The 17,681-nt window shown below is 38.9% G+C and overlaps 1 protein-coding gene across 2 annotated transcripts in view; it reads right to left on the bottom strand.

The window, feature by feature from the left end:
- Nucleotides 1-16,745, bottom strand: part of LOC137281454 (uncharacterized oxidoreductase MexAM1_META1p0182-like) — a 39,991-nt gene extending 23,246 nt beyond the window's left edge. The window contains exon 1 of one of the 2 annotated variants that reach the window (XM_067812690.1): nucleotides 16,560-16,745. In XM_067812690.1, the coding sequence (XP_067668791.1) occupies nucleotides 16,560-16,593 (34 nt within the window). In that variant the 5' untranslated portion in view covers nucleotides 16,594-16,745. The remainder of the gene's footprint in view (nucleotides 1-16,559) is intronic. The other variant, XM_067812689.1, reaches the window with a different exon arrangement.
- Nucleotides 16,746-17,681: the final 936 nt, after the last annotated feature.

Here is a 17,681-nt window from a genome sequence, read left to right as displayed (position 1 = left end):
AGGAAGCAAATGTACTGTAAGTCCCCATGGTCCCTAGTATGGTGATCTACCTTCAGTTGTTGGCAACCTATAGCTCATTTTTATATTGTACTGTCCTCCATAGATGCATTGTTTTAGGTCTATTCACTAGTTTTACATTCTACTCTGTGATATTCTAGTTAGTTTTACTGTCCTTCGTCGACAGGGTTTTACAATGTAAGTGCTATTAATTCATTTGTATTATCCTAATTACTCATTAAATGCTCTCGTCACGATATGGATGCAATATTGCCGATGTGACGTTAAATATTAACTCACTCACTCACTCACTTTGATATTCTAGTTGTTTTACTGTCCTTCGTTGACAGGTTTTATAATAGGCATATATTTCATTTCAAAATTAAATGTTCTCGTCACGATATGGCTGAGATATTGCCGATGTGACGTTAAATGTTAACTCACTCACTCACTCACTCGATTTATCAATGACTGATTCCACCCTATTTAGTGAATTGAGTGGTCAGTCCATGATGACCTCTGTGGAAGTGACCACTTCCCAACAATATTAAAACCTGTCCACCCATCTGATGTTCCGCCATCATTACGATGGAATTTTGGAAAGGCCAACTGTGTGCTGACAAACTTAGGCCTGACTGTTTTCTTAATGTTCCCGATGCTATAAAAGATGTCTCTGACATAATAAACACCATTGCTGATGAGTGTATCCCAAAGTCCTCTACAATTTCACACATAAGGAAACCATGGTTTAACTCTGATTGCAAACAAGCTAGGAAGGCACTGAAAAAGGCCGAACATTATTTAGGTCATCACCCTATGGTTCAAAATTTGAACAAATTCAAAATCCAAAATGCTACAGCTCGCCGTACTTTCAAGCAAAGTAAACGTAAATCTTGGCAAAACTATGTATGTAATATCAATTCCCGCACACCTATATCTAAGGTATGGAATATGATCCAGAAAATCAAAGGTAAGGGCTCTAGATCTAGTGTTCACCATCTCAAAGATGGAAACCAGTTATTAACTAATAAAGCAGATATAGCCAATAAACTTGGAGAAACACTGGCGCAACATTCTTCTTCCTCGAATCATGTACCTCAATTCCAAAAGTATCAAAAACAGCAAGAAAAGAAAGCTATTAATTTTACTTCAAATAACGGGGAAGATTACAACGAGGTATTTTCGATTCAAGAGTTCCATACAGCTCTTGACCAGGCCCATGATACTGCTACAGGAGCTGATAACATCCATTATCAACTTCTGAAACATTTACCGGAATCATGTTTAGAGACCCTTTTACATATATTTGATGATACCTGGACATCTGGAAAGTTTCCTTCTTCATGGCATGATGCTATAGTTATCCCTATCCCTAAACCTGGACGTGATCATACGGATCCTTCGAACTATCGGGCTATATCGCTAACGAGCTGTGTTTGCAAGACCATTGAGCGCATGATTAATAATCGACTTCTTTGGTACTTGGAAACCAATGACCTAATTACAGATATTCAGTGTGGTTTCTGTAAAACCAGGAGTACCGTTGATCACTTAGTGCACTAATTAATAAACAACACGCTGTGTCTATCTGTTTTTTATCTAGAAAAAGCATATGACACAACCTGGAAATATGGCACTTTAAGAGATTTACTTGACTTCGGGTTGCGAAGTCGTTTGCCTGAATTTATATGCAGTACATAATCTATTCCGACTCTCTTTCTTGCCTTCAGGCTATTCAAAATATTTCTTGTGAACATCCACTTTTAATTGAAATTATTGAAGTGTACAATGACCAATATTCAATCACAAGGGATAAATATTTTAATTCACAAACTTTGAAGGATATTTTTAATAATGTTAGCTCTCATTTAATTATTGCATTTTTAAAAGACTTAGATTTACTAAATGAATTGTAAATAGATAAATATTTTATACTTGGAAGTTGACTTCGTAACTTAGAGTGTTAGTGGCGGTATCCTCGAGGGGGGTTGAAGCACTGTAAAATTATTGTCCTCCTGAGAGGGTAGTAAGTCCCAAAACATTTGAAGTCAAATTTAGTCTTCCATTTTTTTAGCCGTAGTATTTCTGTCACTTTAATTTGTGGCTAATCTTGCATACTATCACCAGCAGCTGAGGGGATGGTGTAAATCCAGCTAGGGACCATGAAGGTAGCTAAGGTACTGTAAGTCCCCATGGCGCCTAGTGTGGTGATCTACCTTCTGTTGTTGGCGATCTATAGTCTGTTTTTATATTGTATTGTCTAAATAGTACTATTAGTTTTAACTTTCCATGCTAGTTTTAATTGAAATTGTAATAATCTAGTTGTTTTACTGTCCTTCGTTGACGGGTTTTTATAATGTATATATGCTCTTTTTCATTGTTGAATGTTCTCGGCACGATATGGCTGAGATATTGCCGATGTGACGTTAAATATTAACTCACTCACTCACTCACTAGGGACCATGCAGGTAGCCAAGGTACTGTAAGTCCCCATTGTGCCTCGTATGGTGATCTACCTTCTGTTGTTGGCGATCTATGGCCTGTTTTTTTATTGTACTGTCCAAATAGTGATATTCGTTTTAACTTTTCATGATAGTTTTAATTGAAATTGTGATTTTACTGTCCTTTGTTGACAGATTTTACCACATACCTATATTTCACTTAAAGGTTCTCGTCACGTTATGGCTGAGATATTGCCGATGTGACGTTAAATTTTAACTCACTCACTCACACTCTAAGACTGGGTACGTTCATATTTAACGTCACATCGGCAATGATTCAGGCATATTGTGACGAAATTTAACACTGCAATGGAATATATGTACACTATAAACACCTGTCGACGATGGACAGAAAAATACTAGAATATCACAGATACATACATAAAACTGGGTGAGTGAGTGAGTGAGTGAGTTAATATTTAACGTCACATCGGCAATATCTCAGCCATATCGTGACGAGAACATTCAATACTAAAATGAAATATATGTCTATTATAAAATCTGTCAGCGACGGACAGTAAAACAACTAGGATATCACAGATTATAATATAAAACTAGTAACTATGCCTAAAACAATTTATCTATACAGGACAATACAATGTAAAAATGGGCTATAGATTGCTAACAACTGAAGGTAGATCTCCATACTAGGGACCATGGGGACTTACAGTACTTTTGCTACCTGCATGGACCCTAGTTGGATTTACATCATTCCCTCAGCCGTCAGCAATTTGTGAAATCTAGCCATGCAATAAAAAGACATTTATTCTACGATTAAAAACCTGGAAATTTAGAATTTACTTTCACTGTTTGTGGACTTACGTACCCTCTCAGGAGGACAATAATTTTACAATACTTCAACCCCCTTTGAGGGTACAGCCACTAACAATTCTATACACCTGGAAATTAATCAAGCAACACCCCAATTTTTTCTATTGGAGCAACTTTGAAGTGTTCTGACAATCAAAATATGCCGGGTTGATATAGTTTGACACTTTTTTATTCAACAGACGATCTCTGACAAACAACTTAAAGGGAAAAAGTATCAAGACTTTGCTTTATTGCAACGAAATCCAAATTCTTAAAACTGTCTTAAATTCAAGAAAAAATGGACACAATTTACTATTCATCCACAGACGTTGTTGTCAGGTGTATTAACACAAATGTCACATGGAAAGAAAGAACAGTCATCTGAGAGTCTGCACACCGACTTTCATCAATATCTAGTGTGTCCTCCCTGCGCACGCACCACCGATTCCAGACGCCTCCTCATTCCTTGGATGAGTCTCCGGATCTGATTCTGGGGGATCCTGTTCCACTCCTCATGCAGGGCAGCCGTCAATTCGTTGAGATTATGGACTGGTGGGTCTCTCTGCCTCACACGACGGCCAATAAAGTCCCACAAATGTTCAATGGGGTTGAGGTCAGGGCTCATGGCAGGCCATGGAATTCTGTCAATTGCATTTTGCCGCAAAAAATCATTTACAGCATGCGCCCTGTGAGGTCTAGCATTGTCGTCCATAAATATGGGTCTCGTTGCCAGAGGATGGTTCTCAAAATGAGGTACCACAGCCCTGTCAAGAACCTCCTGTTGGTAACGAACACCGTTAAGGTTGCCACGGATGGTAATGATATCCAACTTGCAGTTCATGGAAATGCACCCCCATACCATAACGGAACCTCCCCCAAAGGCCACAGTCTCCTGGATGTTCCGTGGAGCCATTGCTGTGTTCCTCTGCCTCCAGACCCGAGTACGACCGTCCACCATGTGCAGCAAGAACCGGCTCTCATCTGAGAAATGGACCTTCCTCCAAGAGGCAATGTTCCAGTGCAAACGGTCATTACACCAGGCCAGTCGGGCTGCCTTATGGGCTGGAGACAGTCTGGGTCGCTTGATTGGCCTCCTTGCCCGGTATCCTGCAGCTTTCAGACGATTCCGAACAGTCCTGTTCGAGATGGGTCTCCCTGGAAGCCACTCCTGTCTCAACCGAGAGCTCGAGTCGAAGGACCTGCGCCGTACAAGTCTCAGTAAAGCTCTGTCCTCCCGGACTGTGGTCTTCCTGGGTCTTCCTGGTCTAGGCAGGTCTTTAACTTCATTAGTGGCCCGGTATTTTTTCAAAAGTTTTGAAATTATGGAATGATGTCGTCCGATTTGAGTCCCGATTTGTCTTAGAGACATACCAGCATTCCTCATGCCGATTATTTGCCAACGAGTGGCCTCTGATAATTTCCTACGTGCCATGACATTGAAATGAATGAAAAACCGAATGCAATCGACAACCTGCGCTTGTAAACACCCCAGGGAAAAAGTGCATTTTTCGAAAGTTGAGGTTAAAGCAATGCACGTGCGCTGTGCAAGCTTCACGCGCGTCATATCAACCCATGAAAAGCTCATGCTGTATGTCAATACATCAAAATTGAATAATCAATCATCAAAATTACTTCGTTAAACTTTGTTAAGTTTTTATGTGTCTTTGAATTTGGTGTTGCTTAATTAATTTCCATATGTATAGTTACAAATCTAAACAACCAAGAATTAAACTACATCTATTTACAGAACATGTTGTTCAAAATTCAATCAAAAAATCAATTTCTTTTAAAAAACCTATAATTAAATGAGAATTAATGTTTGTAAAAAGATCCTTTACAGTTTTGACATTGAAATATTTATCCCTTGTGATGGAGAATTCGACACAGTCAAGCAGAATATGCTTGACCGTGACTCTCTCATCACAAGGGATACAAAATGGAGGATCCTCACCTTTTAAAAGATATGAATGAGTATATCGTGTGTGGCCAATACGACATCGTCGTAAAATAACCTCTTCAAATCTGGACTGACAGCCCAAGTGGGTATAAGCAATGTAAGGTTTTATCTCATGTAATTTATTTATACCCACTTGGGTGTCCCACTTCTTCTGCATCAGATCACGGATATAAGATCTAATGCTCGCTTTGTAATGACTGTAAGGAATAAGCAATGCTGTCACAGATTTGTTGAGTGCTGCCTTAGCAGCAAGGTCAGCCAATGTGTTACCAGAGATCCCTACATGGCTGGGTAACCAACAGCCCACGGCCAACAGGTTGCCCAATTTAGTCGCCTCTTACGACAAGCAATGGGGTGCTGTGGACACATTCTATCCCGGGTCCACACGGGAGAAGAGCACTTAGCATTACCCAGCACCCACCACGAGGAGGTGGCTCTTCATGGGTGCCACATAAAACTGGCATGAAAACTATAATATTGTAATTAAAGACGACAATACATTATCAAACACGGGCTATAGATCGCCAACAACTGAAGGTAGATCGCCATACTAGGGACCATGTTGATTTAAATGACAATACCTTTGCTACCTGCATGAACCCTAGTTGGATTTACATCATCCCTTCAGTGAGTGTACGAAATGGTAGCCAAAATAAAAATAACAAGATTACTACGCATAAAAACTCGGTAGACTTAAATTTTACAATGCTTCAATCCCCTTTGAGGGTACAGCCACTAACAATTACTCGGTTACGAATCTAAATATCTATTTACAATTCATTTAACAAGTCAAATTCTTTTACAAATCCTATATTAGTAAAAAGATTCATACTACATCATTTAAAATAGGTATCCCTTGTGATGGAATACTCAACACAGTTAAGCAAGACATGCTTGACCGTGATTCTTTCATCACGAGGGATACAAAAAAGAGGATCTTCACCTTTACGCGAACATCCACATGTATATCTTGTGTGGTCAATGCGACATCGTCGCATGGTGACCCCTTCAAATCTGGACTGGCACCTCAAGTAGATGTAACCAATATAATTTTTTCACAACATGTAATTTATTAATACCTACTAATACCTATTGTCCCACTTCTTTTGCATCAGATGACGGATGTAAGTTCTAATGCTGATTAGATCAGAGTAAGGGATAAAAAGTGGTGTCACAGATGTGTTGAGTGCTGCCTTGGCAGCAAGATCGGCCATTGTGTTACCAGAAATGCCTACGTGGCTGGGTAACCAACAGAAGACAATGTCGTACAGGCCAGTAGCAAGATCAATATGCAATTCAATAATTTCTATTAAAAGTGGATGTTTACATGATAAGTTTTTAATAGCCTGAAGACAAGAAAGAGAGTCTGAATAGATTACACATTGTTCATGTTTAGGGTGTCTTTGAATGTATTTGAATATATTTTATTGCTGTTCATATGACGCTCGCTTCCTCTGTAAAAGATAGAGCTGTTATCAGGCAATCGTTAAGATATTGTTCTTGATCCAATGACAGTGGCACAAGCTACAGCGCCACCATAATTGAATCCATCTGTAAATTAGGATTTATATCCATTTTATTTAGTACGTTGTTGGCTGAATTCTTGGTTATGTTCTAGTTTATTAGTTTCTGATATTTTAAATGTTGTCAATATGAGGTCCACTTGGGACACAGTTAAATGCAGGGTTTGATTCATTGGAATATAGTTTTGTTGTAGATATTGTAAAGCTAATTTTATACGGCTCTGCTCAAGAGATTGTTCATCAGTCTCGATTTACAGGCTTTCAACAGGTGAAGTTCGAACGGAGACAAGACAAAGTCTTAGATCTTGATGATGGACAGAATCTAATAGTTTAAGGTTGCTTTTTCAGGATCCACCATATACAACTGAGCCATAATCAAGCTTTGAACGGAGAGATGATCTATATAGGTGTAGAAGGGGAGCCTGATCACCTCACCACTTTGAATTAGACACGACTTTCAAAAAGTCAAGTGCCTTCAGGCATTTACCGTAGTTTTTAAGGATTTGATATGGGGAGGGAAAGTAAAATGTGAGTCGAAAATCAGACATAAGAGCTTGGCGTCCTTGACAACTTTGATGGGATTGCCATTTAAAAAGAGTTCTGGGTCCCTACGTGGTTTATATTTACGCTAGGAATATACGCAATTAGTTTTTGATTTAGAAAATTTAAAGCCGTTATCGACACACCATTTATTTATTTTATTTAAAGACAACTGCAGTTGCCGTTCAGTAGTATGCATAGTCCTACCATGACAAGAACTATTACAGTCATCTATAAAAAGTGATCCACCAAATGAATCATTTAAGACCTTGGATAAACTGTGACAGACAAAATACTGCCTTGTGGAACACCCTGATAATGACCTGAAATTGTCTGTCAGTTAAAAAGTTGGCTAGAAATTGAGAGAAACGGCCTTGCAGTCCGAAGCCAAGTAAATCTCTTAAAATGCCATATTTCACGTGGTGTCATATGCCTTTTCAAGGTCAAAAAAGATACACACTGTCTGATGTTATTAATTATAGCGTTTTTACAAATGATTCCAAACGTACCAGAAGATCGACACTACTTCTATTTTTTATGGAATTAAGTAAACCACATTGGATATTTGTTATTGAGATACAGGTTTTTTGTTTCCAAGTACCAAACACGTCCATTATTTATCATGCGTTCCATGGTTTTGCAAACGCAGGTAGTTAGTGAAATAGGTCGATAATTCGACGGATCCGTATGATCACGTCCAGGTTTAGATGTTGTTACTGTAGCGTCACGCCTTGAGGTAGGAAATTTACCCGATGTCCAAATGTCATCAAAATATTTAGAAGAGTTTGTAGGCAGGATTCTGATAAATGCTTCAGGAGTTGAGTGAAACAGGGTGACCTGTGGAGGCAGGATAATGTGACTACAGAACCTGTAGCTGCGTTCCATTTGCCCAACACACCACTTCGGCCCTTACTTCACCTAGACGGGTGGTTGAATTGGCCCGATTCAACCAATCGGCTGGTCATGCCAAGCAAAATTTAATTTCGGTCTTGGCGAAATTAATCATCGACTTTCCTGGTTTTGAAATGTATCTTTATGTTCTGAATTTTGCCTAGAGTCTTATGCCCAGAAGGCGGTGGCTCATGGGCCAATCCGGTGGATTAATTATTTATAATTCTTCTACTGGAGTATATCATCCGGGTATCCTTGGTGCTGTAAGCTGGAGGCCCGCTTGCTCTATCGTTGTCCTTGTGATACTCCGTGGTGGGTGGGGAGCTCGGATGATGAACCATATTATACTAACTATGGTGTATGAAACCCCAACCAAAAAAAAACAAAACGTCTACTTGATATTGACCCTATTGATGGTGACCATAGACCGGCTGTATCGATTGAGTATTGGCCGCGTTTCGTTGTCATTGAGACTCCTGACAAGACACCTTTAAAGTTGAACCCCTTTGCAGTATCGAAGGGTATTCAAGGTATTGCTGGGGATGTGAAAAATATAAGACGTTTACGTTCGGGTGCTTTGCTAGTTGAGCGCGGGAAAAAGCAGCAAGCAACCAACTTGATGAACATGACATCTTTCGTGGGCATGCCGGTCACGGTCTCTGCTCACAAGACCTTAAACACTAGTAAAGGTATCATCAGAGATCGAGATCGAATGTTTGCTGATATGTCCGAAATTGACATAGGATCGGAAATGAAAGATCAAGGTGTGCTGTATGTCAAGCGCTTTTCTACTCGAAGAAACAATGAAACGTTCCAAACAAATACACATATCTGCTCACTTTCTCATGCCCAAATGCTCCCAAATCAGTGAAGGCAGGCTATTGTAACATACAAGTTGACACCTACATCCCCAACCCGCTCATGTGTTTTAAATGCCAGAAATATGGACACGGTGTAAATACGTGCACATTGTCTGTTGTGTGTGCTCATTGTGGTGAGAAGACACACACAACGGAAGATTGTGACAGGGATTATAAAAAATGCACCAATTGCTCAGGCGGCCATTCTTCATTTTCTAAACAGTGTCCAATTTGGAAAGAGCAAATGGAGATCAATAAAATAAAATTTACACAAAATATCCCCTTTTCTGAGGCCAAAAAACTGGTAAAGAGATCTGAACTTACAGAACGTTATGCTACAGTAGCAAAAACATCATCGGGGTCTAGTTCTAAAACAACATCAACCACAGGCTGTCAAACTACCTTGTCTTGGGTAAATTGCGACTCTCCACAGCATTTGTGCACTGCTATATCATCACAGACTGGGGAATCACTTCCTAATACCTCAAAGTCTTCTTCCGATCACAAATCAGCATCTCAGTCACACTCGAAGTCTCAGTCTACAGCTGATAGTCAACAGACGGTGAAAAGTAAACCGAAGCCAAAGGCTGATGCTTCAAAACAACAAAGTGGCAGAGCTCCTAAAGGGTCACAGAACAAAATTCAAGTGTTCAATAAATACGGGTCTCTTGAAGACATGGACGTTTCTGAAAACGTCCATTCTAGGGAACATAGCTTGTCGCCCTCCAAAAGAGTGCGGGGTAGATCCCCAATAAATCCCCCTAAAAGATAGTTTATTCCAGTAATATTGTACAGTGGAACTGCAGAGGATTGAGGACTAATTTGCATGAATTACAGCTATTAGTCCAAGATTTTACACCGTCAGCGATATGTCTCCAAGAGACATATTTAAAACAAAGAGATACATTTGACCTTCGTCATTTTAATGCATATCATTGTCTTGCACCTCCGGGTGATAGGGCCTCTGGCGGATCATCCATTCTAGTCAGACAAAACGTTATTCAGAGCCCTGTTCCACTTAATACTAATATGCAGGCAGTTGCAGTGAGAATTACTTTACATGTAGCGTTTACGCTATGCTCTCTTTATATTTCACCGTCTTCGACGTTTGCCAAAACTGATCTTCAAGCTCTATATGACCAACTCCCGAAGCCCTGTATTATAATGGGAGATTTAAATGGGCACAACCCACTTTGGGGTAGTGTAACTACAAACACTAAAGGGAAATTGTTGGAGGACTTTTGTTCTGACAATGATTTATGTATTTATAATGATGGTTCCAACACATATTTACACCCTGGTACAGGGACTTATTCTGCTCTTGACTTGTCATTGACAAATTCAGAACTATTAAATGAATTCGAATGGTCAGTCCACGATGACCTGTGTGGAAGTGACCATTTTCCTACTATATTAAAAGCTGTAACTCCATCTGATGTTCCTCCATCATCAAGGCGAAATTTTAAAAAGGCTAACTGGGCTTTATATGAAACACTGTGTGCTGAAAAACTTATACCCGAACGTTTTATTGACGTTTCTGATGCTATCAAATCTTTTTCTGAGGAACTGAATTCCATAGCTGATGAGTGTATACCAAAGTCCTCCAAACTTTTTCTATTCATAAACTCCATACTGCTCTTGATCAAGCTCATGACACTGCTACAGGAGCTGATAACATCCATTATCAACTCCTGAAGCACTTACCAGAATCCTGCCTAGAAACGCTTCTCAATATTTTTGATGATATTTGGACATCGGGTAACTTTCCTCCCTCATGGCGTGACGACATAGTAGTACCCATACCTAAACCTGGACATGATCATACAGATGCTTCCAATTATCGTCCGATTTCATTAACTAGCTGTGTTTGCAAGACCATGGAACGCATGATAAATAATCGACTTGTTTGGTACTTGGAAACAAATAATCTCATAACAGATATAGAATGTGGTTTCCGTTAAAACAGAAGTACAGTCGATCACCTAGTGCGTTTAGAATCATTTGTGAAAAACGCGCTGATTAATAAACAACATGATTTCGGTTTCCGAGGTCGTTTGCCTGAATTCATAGCCAACTTTTTAAACAACAGACAATTTCAAGTCCGCGTGGGTTCTACCCTGTCTGATCATTACAATCAGGATCAGGGTGTTCCACAAGGCAGTATTTTGTCTGTCACACTTTTTAGTATAAAGATAAATAGTTTATCCAAGGTTTTAAACGATTCAATTGATGGATCGTTATTTGTGGATGATTTTAATATTTCTTGTCGTGGGAAAAATGTGCATACTATTGAACGGCAACTGCAGCTGTGTTTGAACAAAATAGATAAATGGTGTCTTGAAAACGGCTCTAAATTTTCTAAATCGAAAACTAATTGCATACATTTTTGTCGTAAATACAAACCGCATGAAGACCCTGAACTATGTCGACTCCCATTTAACTTTTTTGCCGCATATTAAATCCCTCAAAGCCAAATGCCTGAAAGCACTCGATCTGTTGAAAGTTGTTTCCAACTCAAAGTGGGGAGGGGAACAAGCTACCCTTCTACACCTATATCGATCACTCGTTCGTTCTAAACTTGATTATGGCTCCATATGGTGGAGCCTGCAAAAGCAATCTTAAACTTCTTGATTCTGTCCATCACCAAGGTCTAAGACTTTGTCTTGGGTCCTTCAGAACTTCACCTATTGACAGTCTTTACGTTGAGGCCGATGAACCATCTCTTGCACAACGCCGTATCAAACTATCTTTACAATATATCACAAAACTTAACTCTAACGAATCTAACCCTGCATATAGCTGTGTCTTCAATCCTCTGTATGAGGATTTATATAGCAAAATGTCTTCTCTTGTTCCACCTCTTGGGCTCAGAATAAAGCCGTTTATTGCTGCTGCTGGTATTGAGCTGGACAATATAGCTCCCTTCCGTCTTCTTTCTTCTCCCCCTTGGCAGTTGGTTAGGCCACAGGTTGACATAACATTAACTAAATTTTAAAAATCAGAAACGAATGAGTTACAGTATAAACAAGAATATAATCAATTGAAACATACATATAACAATTACAAATCCTTATTTACAGATGGGTCCAAGGACGGTGGCGCAGTTGCTTGTGCTACTGTCATTGGATCCAGAACAATATCTTCTAGATTACCAGATAATACTTCTATTTTTACAGCAGAAGCGAACGCCATATTAACAGCTCTTAAATATATTCAAAGATATACACATAAATATTTGCTTAAAGGTGAGGATCCTCCGTTTTGTATCCCTTGTGATGGAAGAATCACAGTCAAGCATATCCTGCTTGACTGTGTTGAGTATTCCATCAGAAAGGATCAGTATTTTCATTCACGAACTCTGAAGGATCTTTTTAATAACACAAGCTCTCATTTAATCATTGCATTTTTAAAAGAATTAGATTTATTGACAGAATTGTAAATAGATAAATATTTTATTATTGGAAGTTTAAATTGGTAACTGTGCTTGTTAGTGGCTGTACCCTCAAAGGGGGTTGAAGTACTGTAAAACTATTGTCCCCCTGAGAGGGTACGTAAGTCCACAAACATTCAAAGTAAATTCAAACTTTCACGTTTTTAATCGTAGCATAAGTGTGTTTTTATTTGCATGGCTAGATTTCCCAAATTGCTGATGGCTGAGGGAATGATGTAAATCCAGCTAGGGTCCATGCAGGTAGCAAAGGTACAGTAAGTCCCCATGGACCTTAGCATGGTGATCTACACTCAGTTGTTAGCAATCTATAGCCCATTTTTATCTTGTATTGTCCTTTATAGATAAATTGTTTTAGTTATAGTTACTAGTTTTATATTCTCATCTGTGATATTCTAGTTGTTTTACTGTCCCTCGTTGTCAGGTTTTATATAATAGATAATTATATATATTTCATTTTAGTATTAAATGTTCTCGTCACAATATGGCTGAGATATTGCCGATGTGACGTTAAACTTTAACTCACTCACTCACTCACTTGATCAAGCTCATGACAAAAAACAGAAGTACTGTCGATCACTTAGTGCGACTGGAGTCATTTGATAAAAACGCACTAATTAATAAACAACATGCTGTGTCTATCTTTTTTGATCTTGAAAAAGCATATGACACAACCTGGAAACATTTACATGACTTTGGTTTGCGAGGTCGTTTGCCTCAATTTATTGCCAACTTTTTAAATGACAGACAATTCCAGATCCGTGTGGGTTCTACCCTGTCTGATCATTACAATCAGGAACAGGGTGTTCCACAAGGGAGTATTTTATCTGTCACTCTTTTTAGCATCAAGATCAACAGTTTATCAAAAGTTTTAAACGATTCAATTGCTGGATCGCTTTTCGTGGATGATTTTGATAAAAAATATGCATATTATTGAACGACAACTGCAGTTGTGTTTAAACAAAATAAATATATGGTGTCTTGAAAACGGCTTCAAATTTTCGAAGTCCAAAACTAATTGTATACATTTTTGCAGAACATATAAGCCACATAAGGACCCTGAACTATCTCTAGATGGCACTCCCATCAAAGTTGTAAAGGAGGCCAAGTTCTTGGGATTAATTTTTGACTCGCATTTAACGTTCCTACCACATATCAAATCCCTCAAAACTAAATGCCTGAAGGCACTTGACTTGTTGAAAGTCGTTTCAAATTCTAAATGGGGAGGGGACCAAACTACCCTCCTGCAACTTTATTGATCACTGATCCGGTCAAAACTTGATTATTGCTCCATTGTATACGGTGGAGCCTGTAAAAGCAATCTGAAACTTTTAGATTCTGTTCACCATCAAGGTCTAAGACTTTGTCTTGGCTCCTTTCGAACTTCACCTGTTGACAGCATGTACGTTGAGGCCGATGAGCCATCTCTTGAGCAGCGACGTATCAAATTAGCTTTACAGTATGTAACAAAAATATATTCCAGTAAGTCAAACCCTGCATATAACTGTGTTTTCAGTCCTCTGTGTGAGGACTTATACAATATGAAATCTTCGCTTGTACCGCCTCTTGGTTTAAGAATTAAACCATTTCTTGCTGCTGCCGGCATTAAGCTGGAAAATATAGCTCCTTCCCGTCTTCTTTCTTCTCCTCCTTGGCAGTTGGTTAGGCCCCAAGTTGACCTAACATTGACCACATTTAAAAAATCAGAAACTAATGAATTACAGTATAAACAAGAATATAATCAATTGAAACATAAATATAGCAGTTATAAATCCTTATTTACAGATGGGTCCAAGGACGGTGGCGCAGTTGCTTGTGCCACTGTCATTGGATCCAGAACAATATCTTCTAGATTACCAGACAACAGTTCTATTTTTACCGCTGAGGCTAACGCCAAATTAACAGCTCTTAAATATATTCAAAGACGCCATAAACATAAACAATATATAATCTATTCAGACTCTCTTTCTTGCCTTCAGGCGATTAAAAATCTTTCTTGTAAACATCCACTTTTAATTGAAATTATTGAATTATATAATGATCTTGCTACTGGCCAGTACGACATCGTCTTCTGTTGGTTACCCAGCCACGTTGGCATTTCTGGTAACGCAATGGCCGATCTTGCTGCTAAGGCAGCACTCAACAAATCTGTGACACCACTTCTTATTCCTTATTCTGACTACAAAGCTAGCATTAGAGCTTACACTCGTGATCTGATGCAGAAGAAGTGGGACACCCAAGTAGGTCTAAATAAATTACATGAAATAAAACCCTACATTGGTTATACATACTTGGGTTGTCAGTCCAGATTTGAAGAAGTCATTTTGCGACGATGTCGCATTGGCCATACAAGATACACTCACGCATACCTTTTAAAAGGTGAGGATCCTCCGTTTTGTATCCCTTGTGATGAGAGAGTCACGGTCAAGCATATCCTGCTTGACTGTGTTGAATTCTCCATCATAAGGGATAAGTATTTTTCTGTAAAAACTGTTAAGGATCTTTTTAACGCAGTCAGCGCTCATTTAATTATTGCTTTTTTAAAAGAAATTGATTTCTCGGTTGAATTTTGAGTTATATGTTCTGTATATAAATGTATTTTAATGATTGGTAGTTTAGGTTAGTAACTAGAATTGTTAGTGGCTGTACCCTCAAAGGGGGTTGAAGTATTGTAAAATTATTGTCCTCCTGAGAGGGTACGTAAGTCCACAAACATTCGATGTAAATTTAAATCTACCAGGCGTTTAATCGTAGTATTCTTGTTGTTTTAATTTTGGCTAGCATATTGTACACTCGCCAGCAGCTGAGGGGATGGTGTAAATCGAACTAGGGTCCATGCAGGTAGCAAAGGTACTGTAAGTCCCCATGGTCCCTAGTTTGGTGATCTACCTTCAGTTGTTGGCGATCTATAGCCTGATTTTATAGTGTATTGTCCTAATGGTGATGTTGTTTTTAACTTTCCATGCTAGTTTTAATTCCATTTGTGATATTCTAGTTGTTTTACTGTCCTTCGTTGACAGGTTTTACAGTAGACATATAATTAATTTTGATATTAGATGTTCTCGTCACGATATGGCTGAGATATTGCCGATGTGACGTTACATTTTAACTCACTCACTCACTCACTCGGTATATACTTATCGAAACAAATCATCAAACATGCCAATTCAACCTATAAAGTTGAAACAAATCGCGATGAAAAACGCCTGCGGAATCGATGTTCAAACGACTCACTAATTTTTCCCCAGCGCTGGGGGAAAATGTGATTTCCACAGTTACTTCGCGCTTCGCTCATAACGCATGTGCAGTGAATAGGTTCGAGGAGCCTGAAACAGCATGCCTGTCCGGAGTGTGAGGTCGTCAGTAGTAACCTAATCTTGGTTGTATACACAAGGAAGTAAATAATCTACTAGTTACTTAGGATAAAAATAGACATGTTGATTGTTATAAGCAGACCTCAATGTCTGGTTTATTGACACTTACATACCTGCCTGCCTGACTGCTAATAACAATATGGAGTGCACAACTTCAATCACTGACCACATGAAATTTGAAATTAACACCTATCAGGCTTATAAGCCATAAACAAAGAAGGGGGTAAACACAAGTACAAAATATTGCACTTTTGATTTTGCGATTATACGTTTATAATTTTGCTTATTTGTTTTTTCTTAGTTTTTTTCTTAATCGACAATGCATTCTATATATCATGAACAAGTGATAGCTGTGTTTTAATTATGTTTGATGTTTTGATTGCTCGTGACCTTCAACAAATGCTCGATCTTCACCACCACATTTTCTCACATCTTACAACAGGCATTACTTGCTGACATATCAATGGTCAGGGATTCAAAGCCATCACAAGCAGGGGCTCCTTTCACAAGACAACTTTAACTAAGGTTAATCTTAACTAAGTCTAAGGTAACCTTCGTGGAATGTTACAGAATGTGAGTTAAGGTTATTTATAACCTTAGTAAAGATTGCTTCGTGAAAGGAACCCCAGATCCTCTCTAAGTATATAAACAGTCTCACCTGTGATGATAGCAACTTTTCCTCGCAGGGCCATCTCAGCAGCAGGTTAGTTATCAACAGGTCTTGAGACACAATGTTCTGTTTGTTATGTAATATCTTGCACGGGGACGAGTGAGGTAATTGTATTCATTCCACACGTGAACAACGTATAGGTAGATGCATAGTAATCTCCTACGTCACATGCGTGTTGTGTCAAGATGACCTGTGTCATAACGACTTTATCTGAGACTCTAACGATTTGATTTGATAACCGATGGCGTCTCAGTTAGGTCACTTTGTGAACTTTGGAACTGCTTTTTCATTCATAGCAAACACGTTAGTTCACTCATCCTACAACTTATCTGTATTGTGGCAATATAAACATGGCGAAGGTTTTCGTGTCTATGTTGTGAGTCGAAATGATACATTACATCCGCGGAAAAAACATAAACGCAATGTTTCCACAAGCTATATTAGCCTAGTGAAGTATCTGCAAACCAAGAAACGGGGTGCTAGGGAATAGTTTTCTGTAGGAGGCTGTACGAGGAGATGTCAACTGACATGTATCATGATGTCAGTCACCAACTGGGGTCGACGAGATGTAGTGTAGGGATGTAACTTCTTTATGAAACCGGTTTCGGTTTCAAAATATAAAGGTAACAAAAAACGCTATTTTGTCAATTTAATGCATGTAAGACGTGGGTAAAATATGAAATACCACACTCAGTTTCATTTCATTACATACCCCTCCCGCTCTGGCTTAAATGGTGGGGTGTGGTGTTTGTTGTAGACTGATGGTATCAATCACAGGTTTCCAATCAAGATTTGGTGGGTTACACGAACTTACCTGATCAATTTCGTCTTTAGTCCACAATTTTGACATGGTTTGAGTGCGTAAAACGATGAAGACAGGATAGTGAATACATCTATGACAATGAGCACACCACTACAGCACACATAATACTTAAACTGTGAGAGAGTTAATATTTAACGTCACTTGCGCTTACGTCCGCCGTCACAAGTCATTCGTCCAGATTTCTATTAGGGATACTCTCAAAAGTACTTCTCTCGTATCACATGCTTGACGGCATCGGAATCTATGTTACAAGGTCGCCTATACAGAATATAGAAATTGTATGTCCA

Source organism: Haliotis asinina, chromosome 4, assembly GCF_037392515.1.
Source record: "Haliotis asinina isolate JCU_RB_2024 chromosome 4, JCU_Hal_asi_v2, whole genome shotgun sequence".
NCBI classification, from domain to species: Eukaryota; Metazoa; Mollusca; class Gastropoda; order Lepetellida; family Haliotidae; genus Haliotis; species Haliotis asinina.
Note: the sequence above shows the minus strand (reverse complement) of the source record. Positions and strands in the feature narration are given on the sequence as shown.